At 39.8% G+C, this 16,673-nt stretch overlaps 2 protein-coding genes across 8 annotated transcripts in view; one reads left to right on the forward strand and one right to left on the reverse strand.

The window, feature by feature from the left end:
* LOC125782358 (cyclic nucleotide-gated cation channel beta-1-like) overlaps positions 1–14,968 on the forward strand; it is a 141,632-nt gene extending 126,664 nt beyond the window's left edge. The window contains exon 2 of the mRNA XM_049466112.1: positions 14,956–14,968. The gene's annotated coding sequence lies outside the window, so the exon portion shown is untranslated. The remainder of the gene's footprint in view (positions 1–14,955) is intronic.
* Positions 1–16,673, reverse strand: part of mapk10 (mitogen-activated protein kinase 10) — a 186,094-nt gene that overhangs the window by 121,080 nt on the left and 48,341 nt on the right. For 5 of the 7 annotated variants that reach the window (XM_049466095.1, XM_049466094.1, XM_049466097.1 and 2 more), the window contains exon 2: positions 618–689. In XM_049466095.1, coding sequence (XP_049322052.1) covers positions 618–689 — 72 coding nt within the window. Of the gene's footprint in view, positions 1–588; positions 690–16,673 lie in introns of all 7 variants that reach the window. The other 2 variants (XM_049466100.1, XM_049466096.1) reach the window with 2 other exon arrangements.

The following is a 16,673-nucleotide window of genomic DNA, read 5'->3' on the forward strand; positions in this document are numbered from 1 at the left end:
CTGACCTATCAGAACACCCGTCAATCAAACACACCTCCAGCTTCTTATGCAAACGGGAAATTAGAGATTGCCTGACAGGATGACCATTCCTAACACACACACATACACACACACACACACTCATCTGCCATTCTGCTGATAACACACACCACTCACGCTCTCCAGAAGGTCAGCTGTCGGCCGGTTCTGATGATCCGCTGAGATGTTTGAGTTAGTAGTTCAGCATAACAAGACAGCCTATCTGCTTTTACATTTATCCATGACCTTATGCACAGTCATTATTTGCCTGTCTTTTTATTGATAGAAATCTTTGTATAAATGAATTTATAGTTTATTATAGCTAAGTCTGATGTTATATAGAGTTAATTACAGGTAGGAACTCTCACTCACCATTGACTTTATGTTCATTAGGGTTTATTCAAATGTTTTATAAAGTTAATTAGAGGTAGACACTCTTACTGACCAAAAAATAAATCAATGCCTGTTTTCCAGTATGTGGCGCTGAGAGGAACATAACATAAGCACAGTTTTAGACACAAACACACTGATACAAATGAAGGGGATAATGGAAGCGAATGAATACTCTACCTTTTATTTTACCTGTATGGAACACACACCTGACAAAAGGCTATCTTCACATCCAGGATTGGTGCACTGCAGTTGTATAAGAAATGTCTGTTCATAAATACCTGAAAGACAAAAGAGAGAAAGAAGAGCATTACAGTGCTGAACAGAGGTGTGCTTTCCAGTCCCACTGTTATCTGTAAACTGTTTAAACTTTATCATTACAATGGATATAGTAGAAAAGAGTAACATATTTTAAAATTATTAAAATGCTTTGCATTATTTGTTATATATTATTCAAGCCACCTAGCAACACCCTGGCAACAACCGGGCACAGCATAATTCATACAGCAAAAATCCATAATGCAGAAATAATGTTTACAGCAACTCGCTACTGACTTAGCCTGCCCTGAGAAGTTCAGCTCTGAGCACATGGGCTCTAGAAACAGTACAGTGTGGAGCACACAAGCAGAGGTCACTGTTTAAAGTTGGCCTAACTAAACCATTTACAAATTGTAGTTAAACCCTAGTTGAAGCCAAGCCAACTACTCTACTAAGCAATTATGCAGGTTTTTTCACCTGATGTGGGTCACGCTATTTGCATTTTGGGCGTGTCCTCCCACCTCTAACTCACCATCAGTGTGTAGTCATTCTCCACAGATGCTGCACACTGCTGCCTTCTCCTGGTATTTATATGTGTTATATAATAGATAACTGCCTGTTCTTAGTGTTGAAGGCTATAAGAGCAAGTTACTGTGTTTTGTGTTGCTGAGTGTATACAGGTGCTGGTCAACGAATTAGAATAATTTGAAATAGTGCAATCATGAAATTCTTTGAATGCATTTTTTGTGCAGAAAGCAAATCAGGTGTTCACCGCACCTGTCCTACTCGTTAGACTAATCACAGAACTCGTTACCTGGAAAAAAATTTGCTCAGCTGAGCTTTCCAAAAGGCCCATTTAGGCCATTTAACTGTGACACTGTTGTTTTATTGAATTAGAATAATGGAGAAACCGTTTCATTGAATTAGAATAAATGCTCAATTTTTTGTTTTCTGTGAAGAGTGTTCACTGTGCAGTATAAAGTCAGGGTTGAGTAGAATTTCTAAGTTGTAAAATCAATCATGGGTAAGCAGCGCGACCTCTCAACCGGAATAGTGGCTCAAATTCAAGCCCTTCGCCAACAAGGCTTGACCCAAACTAAAATTGCTGAGCAGCTTGGCATCAGCCAGTCTTCCGTCTGCAAAGCTCTCAAGAAAAACTGCAGCAAGCGCACCAACTGTTCCGGCGTCCGAAAAACTTCTGCTCGCGACAACAAGCAGCTGAGAAAGATCGCAGTCAGCAACCGGTTCAAGTCCACTTCCGAGCTCACCGACTTGTGGAACAAGCAGACCGGCGCTGACGTCTCCAGATCAACCACTTACCGTCGTCTGCGCGAACTCGGCTTCAAATCTCACGTTCCAGCAGTAAAACCGATGCTGAACAAGAAACAAATGGAGAAACGGCTGAAGTGGGCCAAAGAACACGGTGAGTGGACTGCTGAAGACTGGCAGAAAGTGGTCTTCAGTGACGAATCACGCTTCTGCATCTCCTTCGGTGACCAAGGTCCTCGTGTCTGGCGTCGTGGTGGCGAAACCTACAACCACGAGTGCGTGAAAAGATCCGTCAAGTTTCCCCAGAGCGTTATGGTCTGGGGATGCATGTCCGCTCGAGGTGTAGGGAAACTCTGCTTCCTCAAGAAGACTGTCAATGCTGCCGTATATCAAGATGTTCTGGAAACGTTCCTGATTCCGACTGTTGAGGAACAGTTCGGCGAAGAAGACTTCATATTTCAACAGGATCTTGCACCGGCTCATGCGGCAAAGTCGACCAAAGATTGGTTCACTAAAAAACAGCTTGAAGTTTTGGCATGGCCGGCCAACTCGCCTGACCTCAATGTCATTGAAAACCTTTGGGCCATCGTCAAGCGGAAAATTCTCGACAGAAAGCCTACTACGCTGGACCAACTGAAGCAGAACATCGCCACTGCCTGGGAAGCTGTGAGTGCGGAAACTTGCGACAAGCTGGTCAAATCGATGCCGCGGAGACTTCAGGCAGTCATACAAGCCAAGGGGGCAGGCACAAAATACTGAGAAAGTGATGATTGTAATTATAATAAAAATTATTCTAATTCAATGAAACGGTTTCTCCATTATTCTAATTCAATAAAACAACAGTGTCACAGTTAAATGGCCTAAATGGGCCTTTTGGAAAGCTCAGCTGAGCAAATTTTTTTCCAGGTAACGAGTTCTGTGATTAGTCTAATGAGTAGGACAGGTGCGGTGAACACCTGATTTGCTTTCTGCACAAAAAATGCATTCAAAGAATTTCATGATTGCACTATTTCAAATTATTCTAATTCGTTGACCAGCACCTGTATAGATCAGGGATCACTAATAGGTGGGCCGTGATCCGGGTCCGGACCCAGACGTTGTCCAATGCGGACCCAAACTGATAAACTACTGAGAACGATTTAATTCTGACAGTGTTCATTTAAAGCGGCAGAATTTTTATTGTCTTTACGGTATACGCGTGCGCTGTAAGATCACCAAATGCTCTGCTCTGCCAATCAGATCTGTGCAGACCGCTGCACCGGCTCGTGAATTGGGATGCGGCCGGGAAAAACACCTTTATAAAGAACATAGGGAGCCCGAGAACTGGTGGAAAAAAGAGAACGGCCGGAAACTAAAGACATGCTGAGCGAAACAGAGAGAGACAGGGGAGGAATGTACAAAAAATCTGGCCAGAGAGGCATTTTATTATTATTATATATATTTTTATCATAGTTCAAACAACCTCACGGGTCAGATGTTTCCTATATATATATATATACATATTTTTAACACAAGTTAAAAATGGCAACAGTCCGGACCTTGGACTGACAAAAAAATTATCCAACTTGACCGTACTGAATTCTAATTAAATACCCCTGATATAGATATGCTGGCTGAGTCCAGATTGTCATATTTGCATTACCGCAAGTTTATATGACTGACATTAAGACATATAAGTAATAGTCTTAACTTCTAAGTTGCCAAATTAAACTAACAAAAAACATATTATTGTGCTCCTTATGTGCGTGTGATTTATGTAAAACATGTGATTGACACAAATTAATTGTTTTAGTTAATCTTAAATGATAGTCAGCAGAACTTATGCATAATTTGTTATACCATTAGAACCATCTACCTACTCCCTGCCACCTAGAATACCATAATTACGTACACCATAATTTTCTTACACCCTAATAATTATTTATGTTGAGTAAATGCAGCGTTAATGGACTGTAGATAAGACGAGTTTAAACATACATTTTCTCTCAGCTCTCTCTGAACACTGATCTGTCTTTATCTAATCAGACTCACACAACATACAGATGTTTCACAAGTATTCTCCTTAGAGAGTACTGCTGACACAAACAGCCTCATGGGTCTAAATTCTGCATTAAGAGGTGGAGTCCAGATCAGGTGTACTATATTGTGCCTCCTGCACAAGCTACACAAGTGCCGACATAAGCCACATAAGATATATAAATTATATGTAAAATGGAATCTATGAACTGGAATTGTACTGTAACTACACTGGTTTCATTTTACCAGAAAATGTACTTAATCCTTACATAAAATGGTCGCTATGGTATTCCAGCAAGTTGCTATGATGTTGCAGAGCTATAGTGTTCCTAAGTGCTTTCCTTATTACATAATTCCGTGTAATGAGAAGACATTGAAGGAAAACTCAAACAGTCTGTGACTGGTAAACAGGATGAAGTCATCATGGGCTGGTATCCAATCAGCTTCTTGTTACCAGGCAGAAGTAACAAGAAGTACCAACACAACCTGTGAGTGCAAGAAGGGGTGTTCACACACATTTGGACATCTTGTATAAAGTGTTCTTATTGCAGCATTGCAATATTACATTTCTGCCACAATCTCCCATCTTCAGAATCCACACACTGCAGTCTGCAACCCATCAGAACAGGCACGGAAGCCCTGTGTGATGATGAGGATGACGAGTGCTCCAATAATAGCTGGTGTCACTCAGAAGTCAACAGAATGTTAATGTGAGCTGCTGATTTCCTCTGCTTTCCCCTGAGTGCTTCCTGCCACGCTCTGAGGAGGCGGCACACTGCCTCTGTAAAACGCCCCACGGCTCCACGTTAAATATTTATCAGCATTTTCCCTCCTTCATCTCAGCCGGCGAGGGCTAACAGTGCGTCATCCAACTCGACCAAAGGACACTCTGTACTAGAGGAGCAGGCCTTCACCACTGGCTATCACATCAGCATCCAGCCGGATATGTGGGACATATGGGAAAATAAGGTGTTCCTTAGTGTAAAGTGAATCTGATAATGATTTGATTTGATTTGATGGAAACACAGCTGATCTGGTTCCCCACCAGTCTATATTGTATGCCTGGTGGATGATGATTTTTTGTTAGGGTGTTGCTTGGTGGTTTATATGCTGTTGCTAGGTTGTTATGATGCAGTTGCTAATGATTGATATGGCTTTGCAATGGTAGAGTTGTTGGTTGCTAAGGTGATTACTATTTATTTATGCTAAAGGTTTTCTTGCTATGCTGTAGCTAGGTGGTTGCTATGGAAGGAGAATGATTTTCGAAATGTTCAAATGAGTCAATGTTACAGGTGTGTTTCAAGTGGCTGCTAGATGTTAACGGTAGAAATGAGGGATAAAAAAGACAAATAGATGAGTGTGAGTCATTGTGTCTGTGGATTAGATGTTCGGGACCTGAGTGCATGTAGTTTGATGTTTGTTGGGCAAAGGAAGATTGGGATTGGGTATGGAGAAAAAACTCCATAGCAAATCCCCAGACAAAAATGCCTGTAATATCCTACCAATCAGACTGAAACACTTAGAAATCACTTAGCAACACCAAAGCAACAACCTTGGATGCCACAGTAACAGTTATTAAGTTACATTTTGTGTTTACCAAAATGTAAATAATGCTTTTAAAGGCATAGTATTGAATTTGGGACACACTGACTTTGTGTTATTACATAAGCTGTCCTAGTGTAACAACCACTGCACAAGTAGTTCAGTTATTATCACATTCATTATTAAGAAATGATTAGTTATTTATTAGTTAGTTATTAGAGGCACTTAATATACAGTAGGACTGTGAGGTGAAATCTGCTCCGTTTCTAGCTTTTTCAAATATGACACATGATTTATATGAGTAAATTTATATGTATAACATCAGGCTGCTGTTGTTCCTATCTATTATTATCGCTATTTGGCGGCGCCCGTTACCGCGACTAACAGCTGCCATCAACCACACAGTGAGCCATTTGACGCCCTGTTGAGGCCGACTGTGCTAAAATAACGAGCATCAGGGCTGCAGTCGCTTTCATCGGGAATGAGTCAACAATATTTGAGCTGAAATAATTATACCTAAAACAGACAGACAAAGAGCAGTAGAGAAAATACAGATATGGTGAGAGAGGGGAAATTCAGACAGGGTGAGAGAATAAAATAGATCGAAAGAGAAAACAGGAGCAAAAAACATGTTCTTTATGTTGCAGCATCTCTAAATAAGCTAATTTGTGGGTGTGGCTCACTAATTGCACCCTAATTTCCTCCAAACTAACAATTAGGCACTTTGCATGGCATCCTGACACACTGCACAAAGCACTTTAGAACCCTTAAACGCACAGACTACGCAAAAATGATCATTTTACAATGTTTCTTTCTCATCAGCAGACAAGACCCATGCACATCCATCAGCCACAACATTAATACCACCTGTCTAATATATTGTATAGACTCCACAAAGCCAAAGGTGATGAGCAACTCACTCTGGCACCAGGATATCAGGCAGGCCTTGTGGGGTGTTCCTGGTATGCAGTGGTCAGTACCGACCAAAAGTGCTCCAAGGAAGGACAAGTTGTAAACTGGTGAAAAAGTTTTGTTGCCTGATACTACAGAACACCTTCAGAGGTCTTGTGGAGTCCATTCCTTAAATAGCTGTTTTAAAGAGACAATGTTATGCAAAATAAGCAATTTAACAGCCATTAAACAACATTATAGCAACCGCCATGCATATCACACCAATCACCTTGCAACACAGTAGCACCATGTAAACCACCTGGTATAACACAGCGACTACTTGAATTGCCATAGCAACCATCTAGGGAGCACTTGGCAACACTATAGCATCCATAGCAAACAGCAAGTAACACAGCAACAACCACCATAGAAACTACTTGAGAAACCACTCAGCAACATGCATCGAAATGAACAGTTTTGACCAAAAACAAAACCAAACAAAATAAAATATTTGGCTGAAGGCTGGAAAACATATTTTTTTTGCAGATTTAATTAATTTTGACACTTTTTTACCACTATATATAACATAAAGTCAGTAATGTTAGTATAAATCTGTACTGCAGTAAAAGTGGATCATTTCAGAAACTTGACTTTATTCCTCCCACCTCCATTACAGGTCACCTGCTTTAAAATATTTAAATGTTAGCATAATTTAAATGCAAACAAACGTTAAGGCTATTATTTTAATAAACTTTAGCAATAAATAATCTCAAAATAACAACAAATATTAAATAGAAAAACAGTAAAACATAGGTAATACATACTTTTTATATGACCAAAATTTATTAGACTAAAATGTGACTAAAACTAATAATATCTGATAGACAAGACCAAAACTAAATCAAGATCACCTGTCAAAATGAACACATGATATACTCTTGTATTTTGATTTACGAAGCTGCCTGCATTCGTGGAAGGGAATAATCCTTTGATTAAATATAATTTTATTAAAAATCCAAGTGCTATTGCAATTTTTTTAGTTTATATATTTGTCCCCTTGTACTTGTTTTAAGGGCCAAACATGTGTCACTTATGAGTAAAAATAAACCTTTAAGTGTAACAGAAAGTGATTTAATTTATATTGTGATACATATCGATATCGGTTGATATGGAAAACTATATTGTGATAAGATTTTTTTTCCATATCGCCCAGTCCTATGAGTAGCTAAATAATATTGCACATTTCAGTCAAAATGTAATTATTTATTGTTTCTGGTAACTAGTAACATCTATCTTCTGAATAGCATTACAATCCCAACTTTCTTCTGGGTGTATTTGTTTATTTGATAACGATAAGTATATTTTTTTAGATCACAAAATAAGCTATATCTGTATTATCTGTACATATAACCTGTATAAAACCAAATACTATAACATTCCGTATTTACATAACTGTATAAGCAAGTGTTGCCCATGTTTTAAGGTTTGGTGCGCGTCCATTCTCTCCACACTGAGCAGACTGGCCTGGCTGAATGCTGTATTATTAACGCCAGCATTCCTGCCCTCCGTTACTGTGGTGACGAGCCTGGGCACGGTTTGCCGAAAGAAACACTCACAAAAGTGGCATTAGCAAGAAAACCCATCTCACCACAGAGAAATCTCATCTCTCAGACATCTGCAGCCTCCACACGCACTAACAGGGCTGGCAGATCAGTGTGGACAAAATCTGTCTTTCACTGGATGCCAGGCCAGCAGTTACACTATATGGACAAACGTATTGGGACGCCTGCCTATTCACCGTTTCTTCTGAAATCAAGGGTGATACAAAATAGTTCATCCTGCTTTTGTTGAAGTAACTGTCTCTGCTCTCCTGAAAATAAAGACCTTCTACTAGATTTCTAGAACACTGCTGTGAGGATTTGATTGCATTTTCCAACAACAGTGGTGTTAGTGAGCTTGATATGTCAGATGATTTTACCCCCAACTCATCCCATCCAAATGTACTGGACAGTACTGGACGGAGAACACAGTTCCACTTTATTCCAGCTTCATTCCCCTCTAGCCCACAACTAGCAGTAGGCATAGTGCCAATTAGGCCTAGACAAAAATTCAACATGGATAGAAAATAATATTTAATAACAAGATTTGATTGCATACACTGTCAACAGGATTAGTAAAGTGGGACAACTGCTACAGTAACCTTCAGCCGACACAACAATCGGGCTCAGCAGAGCTGAAGCAGGTGTGCAGCAAAGCTAACAGTTGGCCTTTAGCCACAAAGGTTTACAGATGCAAACTGTCAGATGTTTTTTTCGCACATTTTTTTTTCAGTTAAAACAGACTCTGGCTTGTTTATACCGTTGGTGCAGTTTGTTTCAGCAGGTGTGAAAACAGTAATCAAACAAATAAACAACCATATTGAGACCATCCAGAGAAGTTGTTCCTTTCAGTTCCAAACACACTGGTTCATCTTTCTGACTTTCAAATGCTCCTCGCCTAGGATCTGCATGGTTGGAGCTGGATAGCTATGATGCTTACAGCTGGCAGGTTCAACAAGGTTAGAGCAGGCGAACTGCGGGAAAGCAGGTATTGGTGTAAGATGCTGATGCATCAGTGTGATGTAGTGTTTTTTTAGGTAGAATTTTATTATAATATTGATAAGTGATTTGGATACTGTGTGCATGCGTGCGTGCATGTGTGTGTGGCCAGAATTAACTGGGCTGATAGGAATGTTTCAGATGCCAGTGAGTCACTCAGACACCAGCTCTGAATAGACTCAGAGAAAGAGAGAGAGGGAGAGAGAGAGAGAGAGAGAGAGAGACAGTGGGCATAAGCTCATCAATGGTGTTAGTGGGCACCTGTGGGCAGTAGGGTGGTGATACACACATGCTGAGATGTTTAGAATTCACCCTGTGAGATCTTTTTTTCAGACCACATCAGCATGACACACAGGGCTGGTTTCTTCTTAAATCTATAGGATTAGCCTGAGGTCCGTCCCCCGTTTCTGCAGTAACAGTCCTTACTAGGGATGCAACGGTACAGTGTGGCCACAGTTCAGTTCAGTTTCGATACATCAATATTAGCGCTTAGGTTCTCTGCCCGATCCCGACCGACCCGATATTCCCCCCTCGGGCCGGGTGGGGTCTGGCTCCAGGAAATAGTCTGTGGCATCTGTTTTTTAATGCTATTTTTATTTTATATAAAGATCTGGCGTGATAATCACAATATAACCAAGTAACAAAGTATTATTATTACTATTATTATAAAACTGAAAGTAAAAAACATTAAACTAATGAAACTAACTGACTGAAACTAATAAAAATTATAATTAAAAGAAAAAAAGGTAACTAACTGGAACTGTATTGAGAGTTTATAAAACTAACTAAAATTAAATGAAATTACTGATACAATACCCTTCGTTTTTGTGTTTGTTGATTTATTTTTAAGCGCTGTTTCCACTCCAGCAGTTTTACAGCGGGCGGTCTTGTGCCGATTTTGCTCTTGAAGCGGAGTCAGATTCTGCAGGGAGTCGGATTCGGCACAACACGCCACGAAGCCTCGCGGTCCGAGGCGCTAGCTCATATTCATATGGTTCGCGCTAGCCACAGAAAACCCTGAGGGAGCTGCAGAATGGGATTAGAATATGAGCGCGAGGGAGATAAAAGCACGTGTTCTGTAGTAAAACAGGAGATACAGTACCTGTTGTGAGTAGCTCATACACCAGAACACCCCACGCAGAGGATAAACTGATAAATCTCTCTCTCTCTCTCTGTCTCTCTCTCTCACTCATTCATAGTTTAAAATTTTGGTGAAAATTAAGGAAACCTGTAGAGTTTATTGAGTTTTTGAGTTTGTTTATGTGTTTCTCTGATTGAGCTCTCTGATGTGATGTGTAAAAACTAATAAAACCATTGCACGAGAAAAGGTGAAAACAAAATCAAATTAAAACTATTACAACTTTAAGTAACAAATCAAACTGTTAAAAAAAACTCACCCGTAAGAATATTATAATCACGCACCTCTGGGGCTCACGCACACGCAAGCTTCCCCACTTGTCCGCGTTTGACGTGCAGCGCTGTGTTTGGCTGTTCTTACACATTTTTATTAAATAATAGGTCTGCGCTCCTTCGGTGTTGTAGTGTTCATTAACATCATTCTGAACAGATTTCGCTCATTCAAACAGCCTAAAAACAGCCAGTCCATTGTGTTGTTGAGAAGGAGGAGCACTCACTGCAACCACCAACCACTGCCCCCCCAACAGCACGCGCTCAGCAGCCATTCAGTACCAGAACAGGCTGAACCGAACGGTTCGATAAAATACAGAGAACAGTTGCATCCCTAGTCCCTACTATGAGGTTTTTAACCAGAAATCACAAAAAAAAACAAAAAAATGCACTTTCTGAAAAAAATTATAATTTATAAAGAAGAATGTCTTCTTGAATGACTTTTCTCTAACGATTTTTTCAGTATTGGCAGCAGTCACACATAAATGTTTCATAGTTTGTAATTTCTTACACTTAGACTGCTGTTTTTAAACCCCCATTGTCTTCAGATCACTGTTCTGACTAGAAATGTCTTATTTTTGTTTTATTTAAAAAAAAAAAAAAAAAAAAATCACACTATATCACTTTGCTCACAGTATTGCAAAATACATCCATATATTTAATTGGCTCCCCTGTATCATGATATGTTTTGTATCCCCAGGATCTTCAAGTAAACTGCCACAATTTTTATATTTATGCCAGTTTTCATAATAATAGATTTAAAAAAAACCTAATAATAGTCTGGAACCAGCCTACTGCTGTTCAATAGAATAAATAAATAGAAGCTGAATCCCAACACAATAAATGTTTAACACAGCTCTGGCACTGTTAGTTCACATCTGCTGAAAAATACATGACCACTCTCTCTCTCCATCCTTCTCTTTATACCTCCCTCTCTCTTTATCCCTCTGTCCCACTCTCTCTGTCACACCTCCATTCTTCCCTCTCTTTCTCCATCTCTCCCCTCTCTGTTTATCCATCCCTTCCTCTCTCCCCAACTCTCTCTCTCTCTCTTGCTCTTCCCATCCCTTCCTCTTTTCTCTCTTTTGCTCTTACTTTTTCCATCCCTCCCTTTCTCCCCTGTCCCTCTATCTCTCTCTCCATCCCTTACTCTCTTTCCCTTCCGTGCTCTCTTACTCTCTGTACCTCCCTCTTTCACATTGTCTCCATCCCCCTCTCTCACTCTCTCCTTCCATTCATCTCTTTCTCTTGTCTCTTGACTACTTTCTTTTTTGGTAGTCTTAATTTCCAATGAAGTGTACACACAACAACACCAAAATGGAACCAATCTCCCATTATGGCACAGGGGAGCAAACCAGTCATTCATTTTTGTTCATGCACCTGGCACCCACTTTCAGGCCTCACTCACACTCCCATCATTTATGTGGCTTTGCAATGAGCAGACAGGCCAGTGTTCACAAATGGCATTTCCAAGCTATTTGGTTTGTCACATTTGTGTAATGTAACATAATATAATGCAATATAAAATGCAGTGCATTCTCATACAATAATACAAAAACACTACAAATAAAACTAAATATTCACACACACATACTTACACACACATTAGAGCTGGGTGATACAAATTGTATATACATTACAATCCAATATGATAACCATAACAAAGTAGAAAAGTATATATGACAAAACTCTTGGTGGAATTTCACTGATTAATAACCCATATTAAATTACTGCATCCATCTACTGTTTCAGATGGTGAAATGCAATGTTTTTACTTCATGATAAGCACAAGACTGTACTCTGTTGAGTCTGTTTTCAGCACTCAGATGGGAACCTATATAGCAGGTGTAATGTATTATTAATATTAATTCATATTTTTTACTGATATAAATCAGTGTTAAATATAGCGATATTTAGGACATATTGCTCAGCCCTAACACACACTCATTCAGAGGGCTAGGGCTGTATTTTATTAAAGATGGACCCTGAGCTGTTCCAATCCTTCTCCAAACTTTGTCATTTCCATCATTCAGGTACAGGTTGATCTTAGTTACTCCTGGCCAAATAACACTGGCTTCTTTAAATTTTAATCTAATCTGGCCTCTCTTTTAATGCGTTGAACCTTCTGGTGAACCCTCTGTATTTACTCTCATTAAGTCTTTATGGTAGACTGAGGTACTGATACATCTCCTTCCTGGAGAGTGTTCTTCACCTGGGTGGATGTTGTGAAGAGTTTTTCCAACACCCTGGAAACGATCATACCCACTGTTGTCTTTCCCCACTGTGGATGTCCCAGGCAGAATATATGATTTAAAATTTAATCTGAAATGGACATGGTTTATTGAGCTACACATATAGAAGTAGTGTGTAATGCAACATGCCCAACATTTCAGTACAGAGTAATAAAGTTTTCTAATGTGTACATCTCACACAGTTCCTGCAGATTTTATAGTAGTTGTAACCACGCAGGTAACTTTGTGTTGTGTGCTTAACATGTGACTATAGTAACCAGACATATTTGTCTAGAGACTTGGTTACAGGTAAACTGCTTCAACATCCAAACTGAATAACAGGGCCTACCTCCTAAAATGAGGTAGTATTAAAGTGTGTTACATACTGCAGTACTGTGTGTGTGTAGTCTCCTCCCCTCTCTCCCGGACTAAATGTTAAGTGATTTCTCTGCAGGTAAGTTTCTCTGGTATCACTGATCTAAGTCACTGTCCCTCAGTCCCTCAGCACCAGAAACAGATGGAGGACGTCCATCACCCAGACACACCACCCACTGACCTGTGCAGCCACTACCCACACTGGGAGTGTGAACCATCATGTCAACACAGAGGACGCAATCAGTGTCCTGCTTCTAACTGTGAACATTAATATCTTATCAAGAAGAGCTTGTGAAAACACTAGTCCCTGTAGAAGAGAACTGTCATTAGAGTAAGACTTAGAGCCCTATTTTAGCGATCTATAGCACACTAGTTAATTGCGCTTTGCGCAGCTCCAATGACACGAGAGGCGTGTACAAATTCTCTTAATTATTCATAGGTGTGTTTTGGGTGTAACATGAAATAAACCAATCAGTGTGTCAGTATCCATTCCCTTTAAGACACAGGTGTGCGCTGACTTCTGTTCATTGCTATTTTAAGAGCCCACAGGAAACTGACTGCGCGTCACGCTGTGAAGATGAACCAGCAGCTCATATAAGAGTAAAGTTATTTTATTCTTTATTCTATTTATTGTTTATGTAAAAAATGAGTTTGCAACACTGAATATTAATCAAGCAATCGATTATTTACACTGGAGGGAGACCCTCATTTACAAAATTAAAAAAAAAACCTGACATTTACTATAGATGAATAAAATATGTATATAAAAAACATAAAAAACAAAAGAAAAATAAGAAATTTTAAAAAGATCATAAAAATTGACATAAAAAATAAAGAAACTATATATTACAGTTTTTCTCTATTGCCAAAACACAGTACTCTAAACCAAATGACTAGTTACCTAAACACATTTAGTAAAACTACCCCCCATTTGCCACAACCACAAACACAATTCACCTGTAGACACTGTTCACAAAACCCATCCCCTTTTTCTCAAAACTCTAAACACATTTTGCCTTGCTAAAACACATTTTGCATTTATCTCTGCTCCAATATATATTGTGAAGCTCATGTGATGCAAAATGCCACCCACAGTCAGCAAAACTTAAACACAATGAACATACCTGGTGTCATTCAGTAAACACAACGACTCATAATTGAAAACACCTGTTGCAAATGATGTGACCACACCTATATAAGTCAGTTTCCTGAAGGTTCCAAACAAAAATGGATGATCAAGGCAGAAGAAGAGGAGTTCATGTCAGAGGAGGGAGAGGAGCAGGTCCAGGAGGGAGAGGAGCGGGCCGAGGAGGGAGAGGAGCGGGCCGAGGAGGGAGAGGAGCGGGACGAGGAGGGAGAGGAGCGGGCCGAGGAGTGGGCCAAAGAGGGCGAGAAGCAGTCCAAAGAGGAGCAGGCCAAGGAGGGAGAGGAGAAGGAGGGCGAGCAAGACTACGCATTTTAATTACAGATGAAATGAGAGCAACAGTCATTGACCATGTCATTTTCCACGGCATGACAATGACCGAAGCGGGACAACGAGACCAACCTAATCTCAGCAGATTCCCAGTGGCCACCATTATTCCTAACACCTCTAACACACTAACTACTTCTAACCTCATTTCCTTCTTCCCCTCCTTCACTTCTCTTTCCCTTCGACCTCCTTTAAGCTCTATCTAAAAATGGTTTATCTTAATTCCTATTACTTTGTACTTCATTACTGTAAGTCGCTTTGGACAAATGCGTCTGCCAAATGTAATGTAATGTAATGTAATTTTTCGGGCCTTCAGAGAACACAACAGGTACTGTATGTACTAGGTTTTTAGTCACCACACTAGATGTTTACAGTATACAGTACTACAGTGGAGTGCACCTACATACAGACAAGTGCAATCATGGTTACAGTAAAAGTGTGTACTGCAAGGACCATTTCTGACCAAATGACTGTATGTTTGTTTCTCTAGAGTTGAAAGATTGCCATTTGCAGGTGCCTTCCAGATTCACACCAGCCCAAGAGGTCCTCATTGTGGATATGGTTCGGGAGAACAATGTGATAAGGCTACAGGAGATACAGGAGAGGATCAGTGGTGACAATTTGAACTTTCAGAACATTGACAATGTCAGCCTGAGAACCATAGACAGAGTCCTCAAGCGCCAGAGAGTACGCATGAAGCAGGCCTATAGGGTACCCTTTGAGCGCAACTCTGACAGAATAAAACACCTCCAGTGACCTACAGTACTTTACATGCAATACTATACAATCATACTGTAATGTGCAGTATTGACTGTCTTTCTGAACACCTGAAAACGCTATTTGTTTCCACAGCGGATCTTCGAGTTGGAGTCCATGGCCAGACCCCATGAATTTATATTTGTGGATGAGTCTGGCTTCCACCTCACAAAAAGGAGGAGGAGAGGCCGTAACATCATAGAAGAATATTGCCTGTGATGTTGATGAGGTCCTGTGGCCCGACCCAGCCCGACGACGTGATGCCACCCAATGATTTCAGTGTCAACATACAACATACTGTGTCAATTTACATGTACAACATACTGTAATAAAAGAAATCACACCCTGAACATTGTGTTTTCAATTGTTACTGTACTGTATCTATTGTGTGTAATGGATCCTCCATGGAGTTTACAGTACTCATTTCTGCACTGAGTTGTGATATTACTGCATTTTCTGCATTATTCATTATTCCTATGAAATGCACAAATCTATAGTAAATGCCCAATATATATTTGAGAATAAATAAGGGTTGCTCAAATGCATCCTGGCAGTTGTGAAACTGTAAAAAGAACGGTCTCACACTCTGAAAATTGTGTTTTGAATATTTTTGGTAATGTGGTTAATGATGCTCAGTAGTGTGTACATTTTTGCAGGCCTTGAGCGGTATTGTGGTGTCAACGTTTGCTTTTGAGCATATGAGCAACTGTTTTGGTGTGATGGGTTGGTTTTGCGCATATGAGCAACTGTTTTGGTGTGATGGGTTGGTTTTGCGCATATGAGCAACTGTTTTGGTGTGATGGGTTGGTTTTGAAAAGAGACTGTGAGGTTGTGTGTACGTAGCTTTAGAAAAGTGTTTTGTGTTTAGAGTTTGTGAAAAATGAGGGGCAGTATCGTGAAATGTGTTTAAGCAATAGAGAAAAACTGTAAGAAAAAACTAACTAACATGACATAACATAAAAATAAATTAAATGAATTACAGTTTTTCCACATTGTTTAAACACAAAATATGGAACTATGCACACAAATCCAAAAACATGAAGCTCATGTGTCAATATTGCGACTCCAAACAAACTCTAAACACAATTCCACATGTTCTCACTCAGATATCATTCTAAATCACAGCTTTACAAATCACTAAACACAAACTGCATCATTTAGAACACCTTGTTCACCTGAGAATCACTGACCTTCAAATACAAAACTCTAATTAGCAAGTAGTCTCACACAAGTTGCAGCTATATAAACTTAATTAGCAGAACGTTTCAATCATTTTTCAAGATATAAAAGAGGCATCACGTGACTGATACAGCCCTACTATGTTGTGATCTGGGATAATGTAAGTTTCCACTGGGCAGCTCTGGTCAATGATTGGTTCACTACATCCACAGTTTGTTGTACTGCACCACCATATTCCCCATTTCTCAATCCAATAGAGGAATTATTTTCTGC

The sequence above is a fragment of the Astyanax mexicanus genome, chromosome 17, assembly GCF_023375975.1.
Source record: "Astyanax mexicanus isolate ESR-SI-001 chromosome 17, AstMex3_surface, whole genome shotgun sequence".
In the NCBI taxonomy this organism is placed as follows: domain Eukaryota; kingdom Metazoa; phylum Chordata; class Actinopteri; order Characiformes; family Acestrorhamphidae; genus Astyanax; species Astyanax mexicanus.